General features: G+C 40.3%; 1 protein-coding gene across 1 annotated transcript; it reads left to right on the top strand.

The window, feature by feature from the left end:
* The first annotated feature begins 11,932 nt into the window (after positions 1-11,932).
* LOC134286543 (uncharacterized) lies at positions 11,933-15,838 on the top strand. Its single transcript, XM_062848167.1, has 3 exons — positions 11,933-11,956; positions 14,681-15,626; positions 15,672-15,838. Exons 1-3 carry the CDS (start codon positions 11,933-11,935, stop codon positions 15,836-15,838), a joined length of 1,137 nt encoding a protein of 378 aa, XP_062704151.1.
* The last annotated feature ends 7,347 nt before the right edge of the window (positions 15,839-23,185 follow it).

The following is a 23,185-nucleotide window of genomic DNA, read 5'->3' as shown; positions in this document are numbered from 1 at the left end:
ATTCTGAAGAAACCCTTAAAGGGATTCTATGCAGTATTCTGGAGGAATTTCTAGAGGAGTCTTTGAAAATCCATGAAAGATTCCGTCAAAGAACTCTCGGAGAAATTTCTGGATGATTTTTGGAGTCATTTATAGAAAAGTTTAAGACCAAATCTGTCGACAAATTTTTGGAAGAATTTTATGACAAAGTCATTTGATAAACATAAAAGGAGTTTTTGACGGAATCCTTAGAGAAATGAATAGAGGAATTTTTTGAAAAAAATATTGCAAACATTTCTGATGAAAGTCCTGTAGGAATCATCAGAGGAAGTTCAGGAGAAATTATAGCAAAACTTTTGGAGGAATTCTTGTAGAATCCAGGAGGAATATTCGACGTAACTCTTGAATCCAGGGAAAATCGGAGGGATTAAAACAATCTTTCCAGGAAAATTGTAATAATCTGTAAAACATTACCAATATCTTAAAATTTTTCTGCAAAACTGTTGAGCATTCTACAAATTCTTCACTTTCTATGCTGAAAAAAAAACAAAGGTCACATGTGCTCCGAAAACAATTAAAGTATAACAGTTAATAAATTACAGGTGGAAATTGAAGCTCGTCGTATTTGATAATATAGAAATTACTAAAGTTCGATTATCTTGCGACTTCAAATCTCTTAGAATGAATTAAAAACTATATATTGTATTTTTCGATCATTTGAAAATATTTCTAACTTCAGACTGATGAACCTCATGTAATTGACAAAGCGAATAATTTTATATAATAAGTATTACAATTTATTTAGTAACGAGTTTGATATCATAACAAATTCTACTCTCCGATCATTATCAATAACACATTAATATCAAAATTTGTTATTGAAATATTTTCAGAATTCACTGTTATTAAGTTGTTATTGAAACTAACAAAACAAGTTATTGAACTGGTTTTCCAGGAAAATTTTTTTGTTATGGAATTTGTTATTTTGCCGCTTATGACAGACAAGTTTATAACACAATATGTTATGGTTATAACTTAAAAATAATCGATTTTATTATTCAGTTATTTTGCCCAAATAACACAGCTCCTTATGCTGTTGTTATTCCCTTCTGCTCGGGGCTCGGGGATCGGTTGTGTAACTCCGCCTGAACTTCCCATAATGAAATGGTTGGGCGTGAGTGCTTCTTCAGCCGAGTGTAACGGTAGATAGTCGTAAGTGGCCGGGAGTTAACGATTTCTTCAGCCTCCGCTAAAACCGTTAGCAATCCCTCGTCGTTTAGTTTCTCATCTTGCGGAAGACTGGTCATGGCTGTTTTTATGAAACATAATCACCTCAACTCAACGATTGTACTAATTGATGTTACTTTTCTGAACAAAAATTTACCTTCTTTGATTCGTAGGCTGTTCTTGAGAGTTCTGAACGTCAGGCCAAAAGCCATGCGGCCGAATGTCTTTAGGTCGAATGGAAATGAGGCCAAATAGACATTAGGCGCAATGACCAACAAGCCATCGTTGTCACATACAGGGGATGGCCAAAATGTTTGGGATAGGCAACTTTTTTTTCTCTCACAAAAAAGTTCAACAAGCTATAACTTTTCATAGAGCGCATCAAAAAATCTCAAATTTTGACTGTTTGTCAACCTATTATGTGTGCATCATTGGTACAAATTTGGGCTCGATTGATTAATATTTCGCAAAGTTAGAACCGTTCGCGTAAAACACAATTTTTCAGACAACTCATTTTTAAGGTGTCATATCTCGGAAACCAGTGAACTGAATTGAATGAAATTTTGAACGAACACTAACAATATATAAATGCTTCACAAACTATTAAAACATAGATACTTTTTAAACGTTGAAAAAAGTTATCATGGATTGACACTTTTTCGATTTTTCTCGAAAAAATGTAATTTTTTTACATCAATGTCAATAAATTTTGGTGTTGATATCCAAAGATTTTCCACTTCTGTATTCAAGTTATCTCTAATCAGATATATTAGAGCCTATTTAGATTGAAAGAAGAACACATTTAGTTATTTTTGTGTGGTATTGTAAAATTGACTTATTTTCCTCCATATGGGTAAAAATTTCAATCCGGTATAACTTATTTCGCAGTGAGAAAATATTACATTTTATAACGTCGTATTGAGTATCAATATATTGTTGATAAACGTTAAAAAATTCATTCAATTCGGTTCACTGGTTTCCGAGATATGACATTTCAAAAATTAGTTGTCTAAATAATAGTGTTTTACCCAAACGGTTTTAACTTCGCAAAAAATCAATCAATCGAGCCCAAATTTGTACCAATGATGCACATATAATAGGTTGACAAACAGTCAAAATTTGAGATTTTTTGATGCACTCTATTAAAAGTTACAGCATGTTGAATTTTTTTGTGGGAGAAAAAAAGTTGCCTATCCCAAACATTTTGGCCATCCCCTGTAGTTGTACTTTCAAACGCTTATATTGCTGACTCTTTCAAAGTTTTTGATTTCTTTAAAATAAGTCTGTTCTCTCCAGTAACGTTGTTGTTTGGCGACTGAATTGTTAAATTTTCCATCATTTACCTTCTTCTCTCTAAAGGCTGTTCATATGGTGTGTAGTTTTTAATGATCAAATTGATATCTCTATAGGAGATTTGACCTTCTTTTGATAATAGGCTATTCTTTCAAGTTTACTGTTAAAAATGTTGGCTAGTGTCCAAACTGCTAACTTATCTGAGATTTTGCATTCTGTCAAAAATGGGCTGATGTTCAGAGTAACACCACAGACAAACAGACGTATTACTTGGAACAAAATGCGATAAAAAATCATAGTCACGAAAACATAATCGCCCAATGCTAATTACGCTGTGGTTCGCAAACCCACTGAGTAGATGGCGGTAGTTAGAAAACGTCAAACAGGAGTAAACAATGCCAAGCACCATGAGCAAGCGATTTGCAAACTACAGAATATTTGAATAATCCGTTAAAAAGGGAAACGATGGGAAGTGAGTAGAGTGAGACGCCTGTTTGTCTGTGGTAACACTGCTGGTGAGTTTTTTTTTGGCCAGGCTGCTGACGTTAGAGATTTATCTTTCTTTAAAACAAGGGCTGTTCATTCAAGTTGCACTGGAGTTATCTATTGGCGGTCTTATTGCTTATTCTGTGGGAGATGTGTTCTTTAGATCTTTCGAGGCCTATTTTCTTATTGATCTAACATCTATTCGGCCCAATGATTGTGCGGCCCAACGTCCATTCAGTGTAATCTCCTTCGGCCTTATGACCCAGAATCATAATTCAGGAACTGAATCTGCTTATCAGCTTCCACACTTTCAGCTTTATCGATTGAAAGTATTGTAATTATGCCAAAATGATGCTATTTGTAAACAGTGTGACCGCGTAACCTTTAAGCCAAGTAACACTCCTTTGTGATAACTTTATCAAATTTCTCTTTTATTTATTGTTTGTATGTTCCAACAAACTCAAACTGTTATAATAAATATTAGAAAAAATCTCATTTTTGTATCACAGGTTTTTCCAGCTTTTAAACAAACGCTGTTCTTAACAGATATGCTGTTATGTTCAATACGAAACTTTTCCTTCTTCTGGTCAAAACTGTTCTTTCATAAATTGTATGCATTATTCTTATTTTGGCATAACTGCTAAATTTATATTATCAGAGAATTTCCCTTCTTTCATACATAGGCTGTTCCTTCAAAGTATACTGCTACAAAAATGAATGTTTGATATGAAGCATTCCATTTTTCGTGTGCTGATTTGAATTTTGAATCTCATCATGATGTTGTCTCTCGATAAGTTAAATTGTTTGTTCTTATTAACGATTTTCCGCGAAACGGTACATTCCGCCAAATGGTTTTCGGCGAAACGGTGCATTCCGCGAAATGGTTCATTCCGCCAAATGTCATTCCGCGAAATGTTACACCGCGAAAAGGAATTCCGCGAAAAGGTTTTCGGCGAAATGTTATACAATCATCAAAGGCATAGGGTAACTATCGCGAACCGTCACCTTATTCAATGCACGATAATCCACACACATTCGCTTTTCACCACTTTTCTTCGTTCTCAAAACAATTGGAAATGCGTAAGGAGAATTACTTGGTCGTACAATTCCAGCACTCATCAATCCCTCAACAATGCGGTCCACTTCAACTTTGGTATAAGACAGCCTCCTTGGCGGAAAATTGATAGGGATCTCCGACGTAACGTTCAGCTTCATTTCGTACTTATGTTCCTGGATGGGTACATTCCTCAGATCAACATAGTCGTTTTGGATAATATTTAGAATTTTATCCCGATAATCAACACTCAACTCTGGATTTATGTCAAAATTACAATTTTTGTCAATCGGGTCTATACAGAGCACATCAGGAACGGAAAAATGATCCAGCGTCGGAACAGATTTGTATTCATCAAGCGGAACGGAACAATCAAACAACACGGAAGAATCGGAAGTATCGGAAGAGTGGGAAGGATCGAAACTTAACTGGGCGGAAGACGAATCACTCGAATTTGAAACACACACTTCGAGAGAAACAACATGAGGGATGGAAATTTGCCCAATGGAGATCCCAGTAGATGGTCGATGATCACACTGGTTACAGGTAGTAATGGGTTTCTGAAGGTGCATCAGTCGAATAATCAAACACACAATGTAACACTTTTCCAGAAATTTTAATCCGATTTGGGTCTGGTTCAATTTCAAGTTCAACTTTGGGTTTCATTTCTACTGAATCGATAAGTCTCGTGTCGTATGTGGTGAACGAGCCGCGGCGGTCCCGGGCTGGTCGGGCACCAGCCCGGATGGCTGTGATATTTACAATCACATTACCAGTCTCCTCGGATGTTCTTGTGTTAATAATCTATATTTCTTTACTCTGAATCTTTACATATATATACTAATTCTAATGAGGTGAAGGTCTATGAAAAGAGAATGTAAATAGAACTGGTTGACTCATGTCGACCAGATAATGAAAAGCAAACCTGATCGTTATCTGCAATAACGATTCAGTTTGTCCAGTATTATCTCCCTTTTCAATGACCTTCTTCAAAATGTTGGTGCCTAAGGGGAAATGCATGTGATGAGTTACACCACATTACTATCCCCGTAGAAAAAAAAGCTTTTGATAAAAATTTGAAATTTTAAATTTTTATAAAAAAGGTTTTTTAGTTCTTATTTTTTATATTTCTTGTTTCTATATTTTAAACATTTATTGTTTTGTTTTGCAAGCGATTGGTTCTCATGTACTTTTTTCGTACATTGTTGTGTTTATATTTTATTTTTATATTGAAAATGAAAACCAATTTTGATTGGTGTTCCCTCCTCCCTTAGACAAAGAAAAAAAAATATGTTTTTTTTTTCGGAGGTCTCTGCCTAACATTTTTTTAGACTTTGGGCTCTTTGGCTCCACATTTGGTCTTAACATATATGTTATTTATTTCGGACCTCAGGCTCTTTGGCTCTGATTTTTGGTCAATATTTTTGTTTATACAGGCTCTTTGGCTCTGCTTTGATTCAATATATGTATCATTGGCATCCATAAAATGTAGGCTTCATTTGCATTTTTAATGGAGCACCCTCAGGGTCCTGCAAAATAGAGAAATGTGGACTCTAATGACGACTCCTTCTCAATAGAGTATCATTGGGCGTTGCCCACTATATGTATTTCATTTGACATTTTAGACACTCTTTAGATTAGTTAAATTAATTTTATTTCAATGGCTCTAGGGAAGGGTTCACCGCACAATTTTAAATTTCTGTTACATTCGCATTGCTGTTACATTTTAATTGTTTTGAACTTACAATCTCACTTTATACTATTTTTTTTTTTTTTTTTGGAGATTTTACCCTAGAGGGCATTCATCTCAGCTTTATACTATTTCATATTTTATTTACTCACGCTTTTCTTCATTAATTATCTTTGTTGTTGTTGTTGTTGTTCGACGATACGAAGCTTATGGTGATCATCATCGGGACGTCTTCGACCAGCACGTCACCAGGAATCAGGACTAGGGTCAGCCAGTCTTTTGTTGTTATTGTCTTCGATCGCCAGGTGCTGCCGTCCACGGAGCAGAATCAATCGGTTAGACCGCACACGATCGCATCGCATGGGGTACACGGTTGATATAATTAATTTTTATTTGTACAGTTCCAAATTACGCTCAGTTCTTTTTTCCCATTTTCACGGTTTGTTCTAGCAGTTCTAGACAGCGTCCTTCTAATCACACGTATGCTTCTCGATGTCAAAGGTAGTCCTCAGAGTAGAAGCAACCGAACAGCACACACAGGACCGAATCGATTATTGGAATCACTTTCGCTGTCGCACAAGTTCTCATTCGAACCACCAATGTAGTCCAATTCGTCGTTACAGAAAACACCACACTCGTTGTAATTGAAAAACTTTACACGGCTTCACCGCTGCCACCAATGTGGTGAACGAGCCGCGGCGGTCCCGGGCTGGTCGGGCACCAGCCCGGATGGCTGTGATATTTACACGTACAAAGCAATCTTCATTCAAAAAAATCCGTCCTAATAGCAACGGAACACAAAGGTAATTATCGGGTACTACATGTACCTTTAAACACGTTTTACGGTCACGAAAGCAGACAATGGCTGCAATAATTCCATATGTGCATAGTGGGTAGTTGACGGGCTGTTCGGGCTCGTTTGGAAGTTAACCATCAATGTTAACTTCTTTTCCCGATCAGCCTAGATAGCTGTGTAGTGCCGGTAGCAGTTGTCTCAATTGGCTAAGAATAACTCTACGGACCGCCTGATCCAGTGGTAAGAGTCCACTAAACAGGTGGCCCCTAATTCATGGTGTTATGCGGCTTTATGCTTACCGTGCCAAGGAATGAATGGTTAGGGGGTCTAATAAAAACCTAACCACAAACGGAGCCTGTGGAGAATTAGGGCGTCCTCCACAGTATTACGCCCTTACTGCACTAACCGGAGCAATAGTACAGTGGGCCTTGCGTTTCTCCGAGATAATCAGTTGCCCTTCTTAAGTCTCAAATTTGAGGCTAAATAAGCGCGGGATTATTCAAATGTTGTAAATTTGCTTACATTACTACCTATATGGTTTCGGTTAATGCGTTTTCGCCATTGGCGTTTTTCAATTGACACCGATTTGGTTTGTCGTTGATGTTTCCTTTTTATGCTGTGATTGTGAAGAGTGTAATCCTGTCTAGTTTGGGTAGTGCCTACGGCTAGGAAACCTCAGATTAATTTTCAGTGTAAAAAGCGTGCTTAGTCCAGGTGGCTCTACTTCAAAAAGTTCATTTTCCTAGGGTAATTTCTGTATAGGTTACCTTGTGAACCCAGTTTGCTTCTTTCATTATAAATGAAGTATCATGCCTCGAGCATGCTATATCTTAGAATAACGTTAACAGTATGTTTCAACATTTCCTTATGGATGCCTTCAAGCAAGCTCTTGTATTCAGCATTTTTTCGCTGATATTTGGCAATATTGCTACGATGATTACATCATCAGAAGTAGCTCAAACATTATTTTGAGATACTTCAGTTTGATGGATTATTTAGGTAGTACAGTTCATGGATAACTTAACATAGAATTGCACCGAACCCAACTCTGCATGAGCAGAATTTGCCATGAGTTGACTGATTGGAATGTTTCAGATGAGGAGTCTCCATTTGACCTTCTTTGCACAGTGTTCCTTCGCAAAATTTGCGTATTCAGGCGACCCTGCTCAACAAACTAGGGAACCTGTACTAATTGGTTGCGACCACATTAACTGGATATTTCGCTTCCATTGCTACTCCAAGAGAGTTTCATTGTGGTTTTGTACCTACAACCCCCTCCATTGTGGTATACCATAACTATTGCTTTGAAAAAAGCTTGTCCTCTGCGACCTGTGCGCAAGAAGTATTCCTGAATGGAAATCTGATCCGTTCAAGTTCAAAATATCTTCGGATACACCATTATTTTGTATAGTTACGAATATCTAGCTTCCACTTGAGAATTATAGCTATATAATCGACTTAGTGGGCCCTAAAAAGCTCTACTTACTTCAAATCTCCAGGTGCAAATGGGGGTTTATCCTATTTTTCTCCAAAAGGATTTGGAGTATTTCAAACATGTTTTGAACTCTTGTAGTTGGGTATTTTCATGGCGTGAAATTACTCCATAGTTTGATCCCGAAAGGGTGCATGCGTTGTATAAAGAAGGAATGAGTTCCAGATTCATCTGGTTACCTCGTGCTCTCTAAAATGCTTGAAACGCATTGTCGAGTATCACATTTGTGATGTTCGTCTGGCTGACATGCCTGTTCATGTGAACTCACATGCCTCCCAATTTGGGATGTCCACAGTGACTCTTTTACACAAAGTTGTATACGTTTTCAAGAAAGTACTCGCTCAAACGTAGTTTTTGCTTGGGTGATTTCTTGAATATTGAGGATGCTTTCGATGACGTGCCTTTCTATGTCATATTGAAAGTCGCATGACTTCTTCTTCTTCTTCTTCTTCTTGGCGTAACGTCCTCACTGGGACAAAGCCTGCTTCTCAAATTAGTGTTCAATGAGCACTTCTACAGTTTTTAACTGAGAGCTTCCTCTGCCAATGACCATTTTGCATGTGTATATCGTGTGGCAGGCACGAAGATACTCTATGCCCAAGGAAGTCAAGGAAATTTCCTTTACGAAAAGATCCTGGACCGACTGGGAATCGAACCCGTAACCCTCAGCATGGTCATGCTGAATACCCGTGCGTTTACCGCCTCGGCTATATGGGCCCTCAAAAAAAGTCGCATGACGTCACAAGCTATTTCCAATGAGCTATAGGCTCTCTTTACGCTTATGTGTTTTATAATGTCCTTTTCAGGGCACTGAATCCCGTTGTGGTATGGGCTATGAGCTCTCGTTGCGCTTATGCGTTCATTCCCTCTTCTAGGGCACCCCTTCCTATTTCATCACCTTTCCCTTTCCTAATCCCATTCCATCCCTTGTCCCATGCTCCCTCAGGTAAATGATGAAATAGGCTTATATGTATGGCGATGGCACAAATGTCCCAAATGGAGGATAACGTGCCTCTGGAGCCGGCCTTCTAATACCTGATACCTTTAAACACGTTTTACGGTCACGAAAGCAGACAATGGCTGCAATAATTCCATATGTGCATAGTGGGTAATTGCCTATGATCTTGTAGTCTGAATTCACCTTCTCACTCGGTCCCATCGATTGTTTAACTATCGATCGTCGTACGAAACTAATTGGACTGCCCGTATCGAACATAGAAATAACAGAGGTACATGAGTGTGTGTTACAATCAATTGAGAAAGCAATACTTACAATATTCAACTCGGAGAGAACTGCTCCTAGTTTGCCAACGGATTAACGGTCTCCCCCGCCATTTTGATTGTTGTTGCGTGGAGCTGGTGTTGGACATTCCTTAAGTAGATGCTGAGTCAAACCGCAACAGAAGCAAGAGCCCTTCACCCGGCGTAGCTCCTTACAATCCGCCGACAGATGGCCAACACCCGAACAGTTTTAGCAGCGCGACGGTTCCGACTTGGTTGTTGTAGGCTTCATCTTTTGCTTGACTGGTTGATTCCGAATCGCCGCAGGGTACATCTCTCGCAACTGAACATATCGCCGTGAAAGCTGCTTCAGATGGGCCAAGTCTCTGGCCGGGTAAAGAACTGCTATGTTCGCTGAACGGTCCTGGAACCCATCGATGATGAATTGTACGGTTTGATTCTCGTCGATATTCGCCCTCGAAGCGATCTCTTGCATCCTTAGTATGTACGCAATAACCGACATTTTCGAAGCGTTGTTTTGCGTAACTTGTCAACAATTTCAGCGACCGTGTAAATATGGCCGAAATTTTCCAGGAAACTAGCACGGAACTGTCGATAATTTACAGACTTGTCAACACGTAGAAACCATTCAGCCTCCGTTCCTGGTTCCATTAGTCACCGGGCACATTTCAGCTTAAGACGGAGGCCTCTTGACGGACGGACGTGAGGTGATCGAAAGGTGGAAGCAGCACTTCGATCAGCACCTGAACGGCGTGGAGAACGTAGGCACGGGAGCCCACGGCAACGGAAGGAACGACGACGCCAGTGCAGCGGAGGACGGAAATGAACCAACTCCCACGCTGAGGGAAGTTAAGGATGCCATTCACCAGCTCAAAACCAACAAAGCAGCTGGTAAGGATGGTATCGCAGCTGAACTCATCAAGATGGGCCCAGAAAAGTTGGCCACCTGTCTGCATCGGCTGATAGTCAGGATCTGGGAAACCGAACAGCTACCGGAGGAGTGGAAGGAAGGGGTAATCTGCCCCATTCACAAGAAAGGCGACCATTTGGAATGTGAGAACTTCAGGGCGATCACTATTTTGAATGCTGCCTACAAAGTGCTATCCCAGATCATCTTCCGTCGTCTGTCACCTAAAACAAATGAGTTCTTGGGAAGTTATCAAGCCGGCTTCATCGACGGCCGGTTGACAACGGACCAGATCTTTACCGTACGGCAAATCCTCCAGAAATGCCGTGAATACCAGGTCCCAACGCACCACCTGTTCATCGACTTCAAAGCGGCATACGATAGTATCGACCGCAGAGCTATGGAGAATCATGGACGAAAACGGCTTTCCTGGGAAGCTGACTAGACTGATTAAAGCAACGATGGACGGTGTGCAAAACTGCGTAAAGGTTTCGGGTGAACTATCCAGTTCATTCGTATCTCGCCGGGGACTGCGACAAGGTGACGCACTCTCATGTCTACTCTTCAACATCGCGCTGGAAGGCGTGATGCGACGAGCCGGGCTCAACAGCCGGGGAACGATTTTCACAAAATCCGGTCAATTTGTGTGCTTTGCGGACGACATGGACATTATCGCTAGAACATTTGGAACGGTGGCAGAGCTGTACACCCGCCTGAAACGCGAAGCAGCAAAGGTCGGACTGGTGGTGAATGCCTCAAAAACAAAGTACATGCTGGTAGGCGGAACCGAAAACGACCGGATCCGTCTGGGTAGTAATGTTACGATAGACGGGGATACTTTCGAGGTGGTGGAGGAATTCGTCTACCTCGGATCCTTACTGACGGCTGACAACAACGTGAGCCGAGAAATTCGGAGGCGCATCATCAGCGGAAGTCGGGCCTACTACGGGCTCCAGAAGAAACTGCGGTCGAAAAAGATTCACCCACGCACCAAATGCACCATGTACAAAACGCTAATAAGACCGGTGATCCTCTACGGGCACGAGACATGGACCATGCTCGAGGAGGACCTACAAGCACTCGGAGTTTTCGAGCGACGCGTGCTAAGAACGATCTTCGGTGGTGTGCAGGAGAACGGTGTGTGGCGGAGAAGGATGAACCACGAGCTCGCTGCACTTTACGGCGAACCCAGCATCCAGAAGGTGGCCAAAGCCGGAAGGATACGTTGGGCAGGACATGTTGCAAGAATGCCGGACAACAACCCTGCAAAGCTGGTGTTTGCAACGGATCCGGTTGGCACAAGAAGGCGTGGAGCGCAGAGAGCACGATGGGCGGACCAGGTAGAGCGTGACTTGGCGAGCATTGGGCGCGACCGAGGATGGAGAGCGGCAGCCACAAACCGAGTATTGTGGCGTACTATTGTTGATTATGTCTTGTCTTAATGATGTTGAACAAATAAATGTATGTATGTATGTATTTCAGCTTAAAGTCATCACAGCCTTCCAGAGAATCGCACACAGATTCGAAATCACTGAGCCATCTGTTCGCGTCCGATGAATCACCTCCGGAAAAACATGGAATAGAACCGATAACATCCTGAATTGTCGGTGGATTGCCTTGTGCTTGTCCGATGTCTTCCAGTTTCCGACGCAAATCAGCGATCATCTTACGTTTCTTCAGCAGCCTTAGTTCCACGTCCAGCTGCTCCTCCTAATTCTCTGATGAAACGACTCATCGTCGTTTGGTGCTCCGCCCTGTGCCCCAACATGGCTTTGGTAAAGCGCTCGCAGGTGCGTCACTGTTGCCGACTGAGGAAAATCGATTTGGTTTTCCTGCAGCCACTCGATCAAATCACTTTTCGTCATGCGGCTCATATTCACAGGTTGGCGAACTATCCTGTTTCCGGCGTGAATCTCACTTCTGATGGTTGTCGCAGGATAATTATTAAAACCACGGAGCGTGTAATTTTCAACTTTTTACTCCGCACGCTTTGCTTGTCTGTACACGAATAAATAATTACTTTCAAAAGAATACACGCTTAACTTCAAACGCCCCATTACGGAAAAAATACACAGTAAAACACCCAAACAGAATTAACCCAAGAATAAACCCAACCACACTCTAATCGAAAAGTACACATCTGCCCGTAATTATACTACAGTAGTGAAATTGGTATGAATTAAATGAGTTGATTTGTCGTAGAGCATGAAATAGTGAAAAATATTCAGTATTAGGGTAATTCGCCAATTGTTGAACGGTTAGTACCGGCATTTTGGTTTTCGTTTGTTTTTCCGTGCATAATTCCACTTTAGTTGAAAAATATCGAGTGAACGTCTAGATCTACTTATCCCTTATAGGGTAATTCGCCAATTGTTGAACGGTTAGTACCGGCATTTTGGTTTTCGTTTGTTTTTCCGTGCATAATTCCACTTTAGTTGAAAAATATCCAGTGAACGTCTAGATCTACTTATCCCTTATACTGCCCATTGTATTTGTTTTCCCTTAAATTCTATTTTCTAAGAGAAAATAGAACATTTGTATGGGAAGTCTGTAACCCAAATGTTGAACGCTTCCTTAAGCTACCTCATCCTAATGTTGGACGGTTCTCACCAATTGTTGAACGGTTAAAGCTTTGTTCGTAATTGAAGACGTATAACCCGACATCAACCTATCATTCATCTGTTTTTATTTTGGCCACCAAACCCAACATAGACCCAACAGTTATCCAATGTGAGTCCAACAGTGGTCCAACATTTGATAAAATTTGACCCGACTTTGACCCGACATACGATATTTTTTCACTCTGGCGGATTTTTTTCCGTTTTTTTTTGTGTTTTGTGCCCAGCTAGTCCGAGCTAGTGACAATTCATTTAAATGACAAGTAATCGCACATTTGAAGAGAGCTCTAGTGGACTGACATCGTTTTAAACATGACTAGATGCAAAAATGGCTGAAAAGATTTGATTAGAAACGAAAACGACAGAAAAAAAGTACGCATTTTAAAGCCCCTGAAACTCTCCTGGAAACTCATGGGACCCACTCAACTCCCAAGAACACTCATGGGACGACCCTGAAATCCCTTGAAAACCCGTGGGATGCTCCTGAGCCTCCTGGAACGCCTTGAAATACTCCTGGGACCCCCTTAACACTCTGAATTCCTCTTGAGCACCTCTGGAACGCCCTTGAAACCCATTGAAAACCACTGGCATCTTTCTAAAGCTCACTGGAACACCCCTAGAACATCCCTGGAACGCCTTTGAAACCCCATGAAATGCACGGTTAGGTAAAGTGAAAAAGAAAATCTAGCAGTCATGCTAACATCGTAGGTTATGCTAGTGTTCAACAATTGGATCATGGATGCATAATGATAGTGTGATAAGAAAAATATTTTTTCAAATTAAATTACAATGAAAATGTGACTTCAAACAATATTAAACTGTTAATGACATCCTTCCAGTTCTTTTAACTATGGTGTGTCTTTGATATTTGTGGTCGATTTGCCCGCAAAGCTTATTTAGTAACAGCAATTTCTTAAAATTAATCTTAAGAATTGTGCAGTTTTCGTGTCATCAGCGGAACAAAATTTTCAATCATTTTTTTCGACGTAAAATATGTTTAATTTTGTAATTTAATTAGAGCAATATCGTGACCCACATGTATATGCATCTACATCTTACGTTTACGTTGGATGAAAATTACTGAAGTAAGATTTATAATAAAATATTCAGAAAGTGTTCAACATTTGGATAGTGTTCAACAATTAGCGAATTACCCTACTACAAATTCCCAAGGAATCTCGATGAGTTTCCCATGATTTCTGAAAATCCTATCCGAAAATTTTAATTAAATTTATTTTCTCAATTAAAATTCTTTCCTGTAACAGAGGGGTAATGTAACAATAAATAATCGCGCTACAAAAAGTAGCCAACTGATTTTGTCGCGCGACATTAAACGTTGCGTTCCGTCGTGTCGCGCCAAGTGCATTATCGCGCGACAATTACGCACTTACATGATAGTGCAAATATTGAGCATTTCCCACCCCACTGGACCCCTTTCGCAGGTAGTATAAGTGCGGGATCGTGAGTAAAACTGCGATTTCGCATCGAATCGTTTCGGTGTCTTCTGCGCACTTATGCATTACAAGGTGCTGAATAAGTGCGCAGAAGACACTGAAACGATTCGATGCGAAATCGCAGTTTTATTCACGATCCCGCAGTTATACTTACTGCGAAAGGGGTCCAGTGGGGTGGAAAATGCTGAATATATCCATCTCGCTTATCATAGATCGTTCAAAACAATTTTTAACAGGACCTTTAGAAATCGGTCCGTAAAAGGGGGTTTTGTAATATCCTGATCATTGTACTCAAGGCTCTTTCCTGGACGAAAAAGGAGTTCTACGGGTCGGCGGCAGATTCGAACAAGCTCCATCGATTTCATACGAAGCGAAGCATCCAGTCGTGTTGCCGAGAAGTCATCGGATCACATACCTCGTTGTGCTCAGCTTCTACCAGCAGTTCCTGCACGCGAACACCGAGACAGTGTGCAACGAGTTGAGGCAACGGTTCTACATTCCGAGGATGCGAACATTAGTGCGGAACGTATGTCGTAGCTGTAAGTACTGCAAGATTAAGAAAGCAGCTCCAGTTCCACCGATAATGGGACCGCTTCCGAAAGTTCGTCTGACCCCTTTCATTTGTCCATTTACGTACGTCGGCGTGGACTACCTGGGTCACTTTGAAGTGAAAGTCGGTCGCAGTATTGTGAAGCGGTGGATATGTTTGTTCACGTGCCTCACCGTTCGAGCTGTTCATCTGGAGCTAGCGCACACTCTGACATCGAAATCTTGCATAATGGCGTTCAGGCGTTTCGTTAATCGGCGAGGAGCTCCGTTGGAAGTATTCTCGGACAACGGTACCAACTTCGTTGGAACCAGCCGTCAGTTATCAAAGGATATCCAGAGGATTAAGATCATCAACGAGGATTGTGCGGCTACGTTCACCAACGCCCGTACGCAGTGGCACTTCAACGTTCCTGCAGCCCCGCATATAGGAGGCCCGTGGGAGCGGATGGTGAAGTCTGTAAAAGTATCAATGACAGCAGTATCCGACAGTTCGCATCATGCGAGTGACGAGATGTTCGAAACTATAATGGTGGAAGCAGAGGGGATCGTTAATAGTCGTCCACTGACCTACGTTCCCTTAGAAGCAGTAGATCAAGAAGCGCTCACTCCGAACCACGTCTTGCTGTACAGTTCACGCGGTATAAAGCAGCCAACAGTTGATCAGTTAGTCAGTCTCCGAGACAGCTGGTCAGTCGTCAGAAACATCATGGACGAGTTTTGGCGCAGATGGATGTTGGAATATTTACCGATGCTAACAAAGAGGACGAAGTGGTTCGAGAGCGTGAAACCGTTGAAGCCTGGAGACCTAGTCGTGATTATAGATGAGAAGACACGGAACAGTTAGGAAATAGGACGGATTCTGAAAGTCTTTCCGGACAAATCAGGCCAAGTTCGACGTGCAGTAGTACAGACAGCTCGAGGAGTCTTCACCAGGCCGGCAGTGAAGCTGGCAGTCCTGGATGTTACGAACAACGACAAGAAGAAGGATGAAGTCGTGCCGGAAACGGAAGTGGTTCACGGGGCGGGGGAGTGTTACCGGCAACACTGTTGACCGCGAAACGACGGAGAAACCACCATCCGCTCCCTCGCAACTGAGCGGCTGTCGCTGAGTAGACTGCCAGTTCTGACAGAAGCAGACTGAAGAAGAACTGATTCATTCAGAGCATATCGTAATAATGCACAGTCAGCACATTTTGTATGCCTATGAAAATTAGCAGTGGAATATTTCGATTATCTAAAGTAAGTTTGTGAACTGAAGTTAGTTGAAGTTTATATTAAGTTTGTTCTCGTTGAATTTAGTGAACAATTGTATTCGGTATTCGGCAGTAGTCAGCATCGCACAGATAATGTGAATATCAGTCAGATGAGGTACGTTTTGTAGTCAATTAAGAATTTCTTTCCATTATTCAGTTCGTGTAAAACAGTGCATAACCTGAAACCAATTGTGTAATTTCTACAGATTGTACGTTCCACGTTTTCTCCTCAATTACCGACCCATCTAAAAGCGACAGAAAAATACTGAATTGTAAGACTGTTCTAAATACTGTTTACCGACTACTGACTAAATTGAATCTAATAAATAACAGCTTTGTAGCTGCTAAGTCTGCAACTAACAAGACGGTGTTTGTTTTGACGATCAGGAACAGCATGATTGACAGGTGTAGGTAAGCCCATCGTTTCCACGAGATCTCTCCATTTTGCTTCCCACGTACAAAAGAAATGTGGGCGTTATTCTACCAAGGTCTCGATAGCAAACTCCGTTGTTAGTATGATAGAATGCTTCAAGCTGAAATTTTATTCTGGTTAGTTCTAATATGGTTTTAACTATGAAAATACTCATAATTTTTGGTGAATCTTTACAAATATGGAGCGATTCTTTCGTCGTCTATCTGTTCTAGTTTAATCAGTCGTTCTACAATCAATACATGACCTACTTGGCTAATTTCACCTTTTATAAAAATTTTCATACTTGTTCGCAACCTCGCGAATACTATCATATCTACCATTTTATTTTCAATTTTGATCTCTACTCCCTTATATTCTGAGTAGAAAAAAAACGATATAGCAATAATATGATAAAGTTATAAAAAAATACGGTCGATAAAGCAGAATATGATATACAATTTAGACGTAAGTTATCTAAGTGAATAAATATTGAACTAAATGTACCTACACACTTATTTCTGAATTGCCTGTTAGGTACTTTTTTGACGAGTTTATAACAGCAGTACGATTTCGGTAATTTCGGTAATCGATTTTACTGAGGTTCAGTAAAACAACTGTCAAAATCGTATGGAAAAGGCAAACAATGCATTTTTGCTAAACAAGTTCGGTGCTCAGCAGTTTTAATCTCGTCAAAAAATTACCGAACTCGGTAATCAAAATTAAGTGTGTACTGTCCGACCAATTCACTATAACGCATAAATATACAATCGATATACAATATTCAATCTACAATCAATGAATTTCAGTCATTAAGTATTTTAAACAGATTTTATAAAGTACTTTAGTTTTACCGACAAATTCTTCGAGTATAAGATGTAGGCAATATGAAAATAGTAGATTAGAATTCACTTAATTCATTAAATAAACCAATATAAACTAGGCAAAATATTTATCTGTAATCTTCACTTGATGTGGTATAGATAACATATTATTCGTTTGTCTCTCCTCTTCGTGACATCGCAGCAGTCGCTGACGTTGACGGCTGACGTTTCTCCGATGTGTATGCATTCGGCGGCTCGGATGGACAAGCGCCGTTGCTACTAGGGGTCTCATCGTAACAAATATACAGTTGGAACGTTAAGCTGATTGATTTCCAAAGTTTCCTGCATTTATAATGTGAGAAAGCAATGATGCATGAATAAACAAAGACGTTAACTTATTGTAAACAGTGGTGTCATAGTGGTTACTCAAAGTTACTCACAAACATATTTTGATTTATCGACCGTATTCTATTTATAACCTCATCATTTTATGACTATATCGGTCTTTTGCTACTCAGAGTAAAAGGGAGTAGAGATCAAAGTGGATAATGAAATTCTTAATCACTTAACCTAATTACAGCTGTATTGTCCACTAGGGCACTACGTCAGCGATTTCAATTGACAGCTGCACATACATTTTGTACAGCGCCTAGATGTATATTTGATTCTACTTTATCGAACTAGTTGCCTTTCTGCTGCTTTCACTTTTCTACTCTATACATGGTTGAAGGATGAGCACAAGGATGATGGATGACCGTTGTTCCTTTCCAGTCCGGTTGGGGGTCCGTTATGAGTAGCAGTTCGCCGATGTACAGGTATCCGGGTCCGTTTGAGCCACGGGGCTCACAAGAGGGTCCAGAAGAGCAACTGACGAAAAATTGCAAGTGCCGGGGCTGGCAATCAAACCCATGACTATCCGCATATAAAGCGAACGTGTGACCAACTACGCCACGGGCCCCGGCAAGTGGATAATGAAATGATAGATATGATAGTATTCGGTAGATTGCGAACAAGTATGATTTTTTTTTATAGAAGGTGAAATAAGGCAAGTAGGACATGTATTGAACGAATACATCGAATGCGTGAAACTTCTGCCGTACGACCTTTGCGGTAGTTCAAACCACCTTACCAAGACTGGCAAAAGTTTCAGGCACCCGACTGCCTATGTATTGTTCTGTTTTCATCACAAGTTCTATCAATCGGTAGCTTTTTCGGAATTGACACTCCGTTCATAAGGGTACGCCTATATCACGGCGTGTTCTTCCTATTAGCTTTTTCGATCTTATTGGATAGAACACTTTTCTTTTTAAGAGTGTGTGATAAGATTTCGTCCGGGTGCCGGTGTCGCGCGCTTTTGCTTCGGTGGTTCGATTTTTTTTTTTCTATTTTCTTTTCTATTTGGAAGTGAGCATTTCGACGGCGGCGAACCCAGCGTGCATCAGTGTGTGATGGGATTTCGTTCGGGTGCTGGTGTCGCGCGCGTTTGCTTCGGTGGTTCGTTTTTTTTTTGTCTATTTTCTATTCGGAAGTTAGCATTTCGGAGTTTCGTAAAGCCTCGTGGTCTACGCGCGTGTGGTCGTTCTTTTTTTCCGCATTTTATCATGTGCCGGTGGTGCCTTCGCGGAGCATCAAATCGAAGTCGCGATTTTAAAGCATTCACGTAGATGCAAATGTAAGGGTACATTACATATACAGCTAGTGTATGGTACGCGTGTGTTAGAGCCGAAATTAGTTTCAGTAGGGGTGGTTCGGTCGTGCGGTAGCCAAAGATCGGAGTTGTGCGGTAGCTTTGCAGATAATCATGCACATTAGTGTGCGCTTGCCTTTGTGATTTCTTCGCCGTCGTGATACACAGAAAACCAGCGATGGAGACACATAAATGGGTGAGCTTGTTTCATGCTATTATTTTATTGTGAATATTCGTTGTAAAATTACATGGCTGTCTACGTAGATTTTTTGTATTCTCCAAAGTACACTTTGTATAGTCCGTCACTTCAAGTAAGGGGCTGTCCATAAGCCACGTGGTCATTTTTTTGGGACTTTTCAAAAGTTCGTTTCGTTTTGAGTTTTTAATTTCCACAAAATAACTGTTTTTTATATTGATTGATGAACTTAAATTTTATTGAAGAAAAAAAAAAAAAAATAGCTCATTTTACCTTTCTTCTGCTACTTTGAAATAATAACTGAATCTACCATTTTTTTTTAAATTGAATTTGAACAACTAAACCTATCATTATTTTGATCGTCACATAAACAGCTAAATTTGTTCTTATTCTGTTATCAATAACTCAAGAATGTCATATTTTGTTATTCACCGATAACAGTTGATTTGGTTCTTATTTTGTTATCAATATCTCAATAATAACTTATTTTGTTCTTCACTTTTATCCGCATGCAAAATAAGTTATTTAAGTTTTTCTAAATTTTGTTATTATTTTTGTTATTTTAACTCTTATTTCAAACAAACAAATAACACATTTTGCCATTTAAACATTCTGTTTTAAAGGTAAAATTTGCTATTCTTTTGCCATTAAGCTCTACCCGGGAATACTTCTACTTCATATTGTGGTGGAGACGCGCGAAAAGTTTTTTTTTGGACTGTTTAAGTGAGGAAAAAATGGTCGAGAGTATCGCTCCTGTATGGAGTGAGTATCGTAGCATAATCGTCCGCGTTCGCAATTATCTCGCGCGAAATCAAAAACATTAGATACGCGGGTGTTTAGTATTATGTTGTATGTAACTTGTTGTAAATGCATATGGTTTGGTTTATTGATGTGTCCTTTGTTGCGTTCAGTTTATTCCTGCGTGGAATGGTCTCAAAGTTTCTACTCCCTGATGAGGTGGAGACGCGCGACAAGATTATTTTATTAGATTCTAGCTGTCCCGGCAAACTTTGTCTTGCCGTCTTGTGGTGGTTTGACAACTGTTATGCTCAAAATAGCACCGCACTCTAGATTGATTTCACTTCGGTCGTGTTGATTTCCTTCCCAGCTCATGGAAAATCAATACTTTATCAATTTTGATACTTTTCAAATTGATTTTCGTTACTTTTTGTACATATAAACACAGCCACCACGAATATGAACCGAACCGTGCAAGAGTCATGCGGATCGGTTCATCCGTTCTTGAGTTTTGTTGCCTCAAAGAAACTTCAAACTCATTTTTATATATATAGATGTTTTCGTATAGAAAAGTGGACAATTGCACACTCGAACTTCCATTTAGGTAAAATCTATTTAGGTCCCTCCATTTAGGGAACGTTACCTAAATGGAATTTGATTGTGTTTACCATCATTGATGACGTCAAACCCGACATCAACCTATCATTGACCTGTTTTCATTTTCGCCGGCAAACCCAATATAGACGCAACAGTTGTTCAATGTTGGTCCAAGAGTGGCCCAACATACGATAAAAATTGACCCGACATTGAAAAATGTTTCAGTCTGGCGGAATTTTGCAGGGTTTTTCGTGTTTCGTGCCCATCTAGTTATTTGAATGACAAGTCTGACCTGAGACCCTCCAAAACCCCCGAAAATATCCCTCCTTCCCTGAGACTCACTTGAAAGCCCTCTGAAACTCCGCATGACCCCCTTAAATCTCCTAGTCACTCCCCCTTCTTGAACTTCTTTTCAACCTTGTACTCCATTTAGGTAATAGACTGAATCCATTTAGGTAATGAATCCATTTAGGTAAAACTTCTATTTAGGCAGTCCCGACTCATTACCTAAATGGAGGTTTTGGTGTACGCGAAAGTTTGTGTTTATTAATCCATTGTCAAATTACATCACCAACCATAGGTGACTCCAAGATTGACAATGTACCCTACCCTATTTACAAAAATTCCTTCCTAAGACAAACGTGGAGATGCAGCGATTCGCGGTCCTTATAACAACGTTTGTCTCACTAACATCCCCTTCCATCCTCGATGACCGCAAGGACGTGGCCGGCGCCGTTATTGACGTTACCATAATTAAGAGCTCTCGAACTGTGAGAATAGTAAGCTAGTCCCAAGCCCTATTTATTTGTTCCTTGCGGAATTTCGTTTGTTTTGGTCAATCACGGTGTTGCGGAAACAAAGAGGGGGGATCTTCTTCGATCCCAAATGAGCAGGTCGCAATCTCCGTAGCTAGGGTGCGAAGCAGCTAGAAGCTTTAAATATGATTTTTATTTCATTTCACCTGGTTTCTACAAATGTACCGTTGTTGATGCTTTTTTTTTCTGTATTAACGAGATTTTTAATTCTAGGCTAGTTCAGCTCGGGACCCACGCTTTACTTCCCTTCCGAAGGAAGAACCCACGTTTTTGTGAGTTTGTCGGAGGTGGAATTCGATCCCAGGTCCTCGGCGTGATAGTCAAGTGTTTTAACCATCACACCAGGTCCGCTCCACCCAGTTGTTGTTGATGCTGTTGTTGTTTGTCATCTCCTCTTCCTTCATTCTCGCTACCGTCAACTCTATAGAACGAGTGAATGCTTAGCTTTTTAACAGCACGTCGATAACATCGGTCACCGTTAAACTGATTTTCGAACTGTTTACTTACGTCTATTTCAATTATCCTCATTAGTCGTTCGGACCTTCCTTTAATCTTGACTGTAGATTTCATCATTATTTTGAAACATTCGGTTTTACCGAAGTAAGATTGAAAAAATGACCTATTTTTTTTTTCAAAAAGTGGATTTAATACTCTCCACAAAATCTTTCGTTTTGACAAACATTCATACAGTTGGGGGTATTTAATAATTTTAAGCAAATATTTTGTTTGTAATATAAAACATCCTCCATGCGACAGTAGCCACTAGCAATAAATGATTTGCTTTCAATGGTCCAACTGAGTTCTTTGAAGGTGTAATTTTCATCCTGCGGCCCGCGGCTCGGACGCAAAATCTTAATTTGGCCCGCGGTATACATGAGCACCACTGCTCTAGAAGTCGTAATAACGGCTACCTGTGTGCCGTATGACATTGCCGGAGCGATCACTGCCCGTAGATTCAAAAACTCCATGATTGCTCGAGCTACCTTAACGGTATTTCTACATCTTGTTCGCACAATTTTCTGTCGTTTGAGCCTAGGAGTACCCAATATGAATGAGTGTAATCAGTTTCGTACCTTTTAATTCCGCCCTATGTTGCTTATCCTTTGACAGATACGCGTATTTCGACTACCACTTGTAATCTTCCTCAGTGTCAGGTATCCACTGAAGAAGTCATCGCATTCACCCCGCTTATATATTAAAATCCGACCGCTACTATTGTTACCTAAAAACTACCTACACCTTTTTTACCTCTATAAAAGTACCTAGCATGTAGCTTATTTTGGTACCTATGTATTCCTATCACGTGCACTGCGCTTAGGTATGAATTTAAATGAACGTGACTGACCGTTTCCCTGATCCTACGTTCATTAAACTGAAGAAGTCGATCGCAGGGTTAAAAAAGGACATAGCATTCCTTAGTGAATGCCGAAAACTTAGTCTTACTCCAGTAAGTCATAAGATTAAGGTTAGAGGGCAGGTTCCACAAGGTATTATAAAGAAGATGGAATCTGAGTTTATTAAATCTAGTATCAAGAAGCTTTACTCAAAATTGGATTTGCTGACGTTACAATGCACAGTGGCTGATTTCGTCATTTAAGCGCGCTTAATTAATAACTTTTTAACTATGACGTTTAGCGTCATGGTAACTTCGAGAAAGTTTTTCGCTATAATAAGGAGCTTCTTTTGAACTATAGTAAAATATGATCAATCCCCCTAAAAGTGAGATAGAAAATTTAGTTTTTGCATTTTTTAAGATACAAGGTTGGTGTCTTCACAAAAGTTGTAGATAATGTTATTTGGAGCAACTTTGTCAAAGACGCCAAGTTTGTAACTCCGTTACTTTTTAAGATACGTTACGTTTTTTATCATCAGCCCCTTG

This window comes from Aedes albopictus, chromosome 2, assembly GCF_035046485.1.
Source record: "Aedes albopictus strain Foshan chromosome 2, AalbF5, whole genome shotgun sequence".
Lineage (NCBI taxonomy): Eukaryota > Metazoa > Arthropoda > Insecta > Diptera > Culicidae > Aedes > Aedes albopictus.
The sequence above is the reverse complement of the archived record's forward strand: the minus strand, read 5'-3'. Positions and strand labels throughout refer to the sequence as shown.

What these genes read in the sequence shown, in the direction of transcription:
- LOC134286543 (XM_062848167.1), top strand. Translation starts at nt 11,933, where the DNA reads ATGGCTTTGGTAAAGCGCTCGCAG. An exon ending in CTTTGGTAAAGCGCTCGCAG is followed by an intron (nt 11,957 to 14,680) that starts GTGCGTCACTGT and finishes TTCTACCAGCAG; the next exon opens with TTCCTGCACGCGAACACCGA. An exon ending in AGATGAGAAGACACGGAACA is followed by an intron (nt 15,627 to 15,671) that starts GTTAGGAAATAG and finishes CGGACAAATCAG; the next exon opens with GCCAAGTTCGACGTGCAGTA.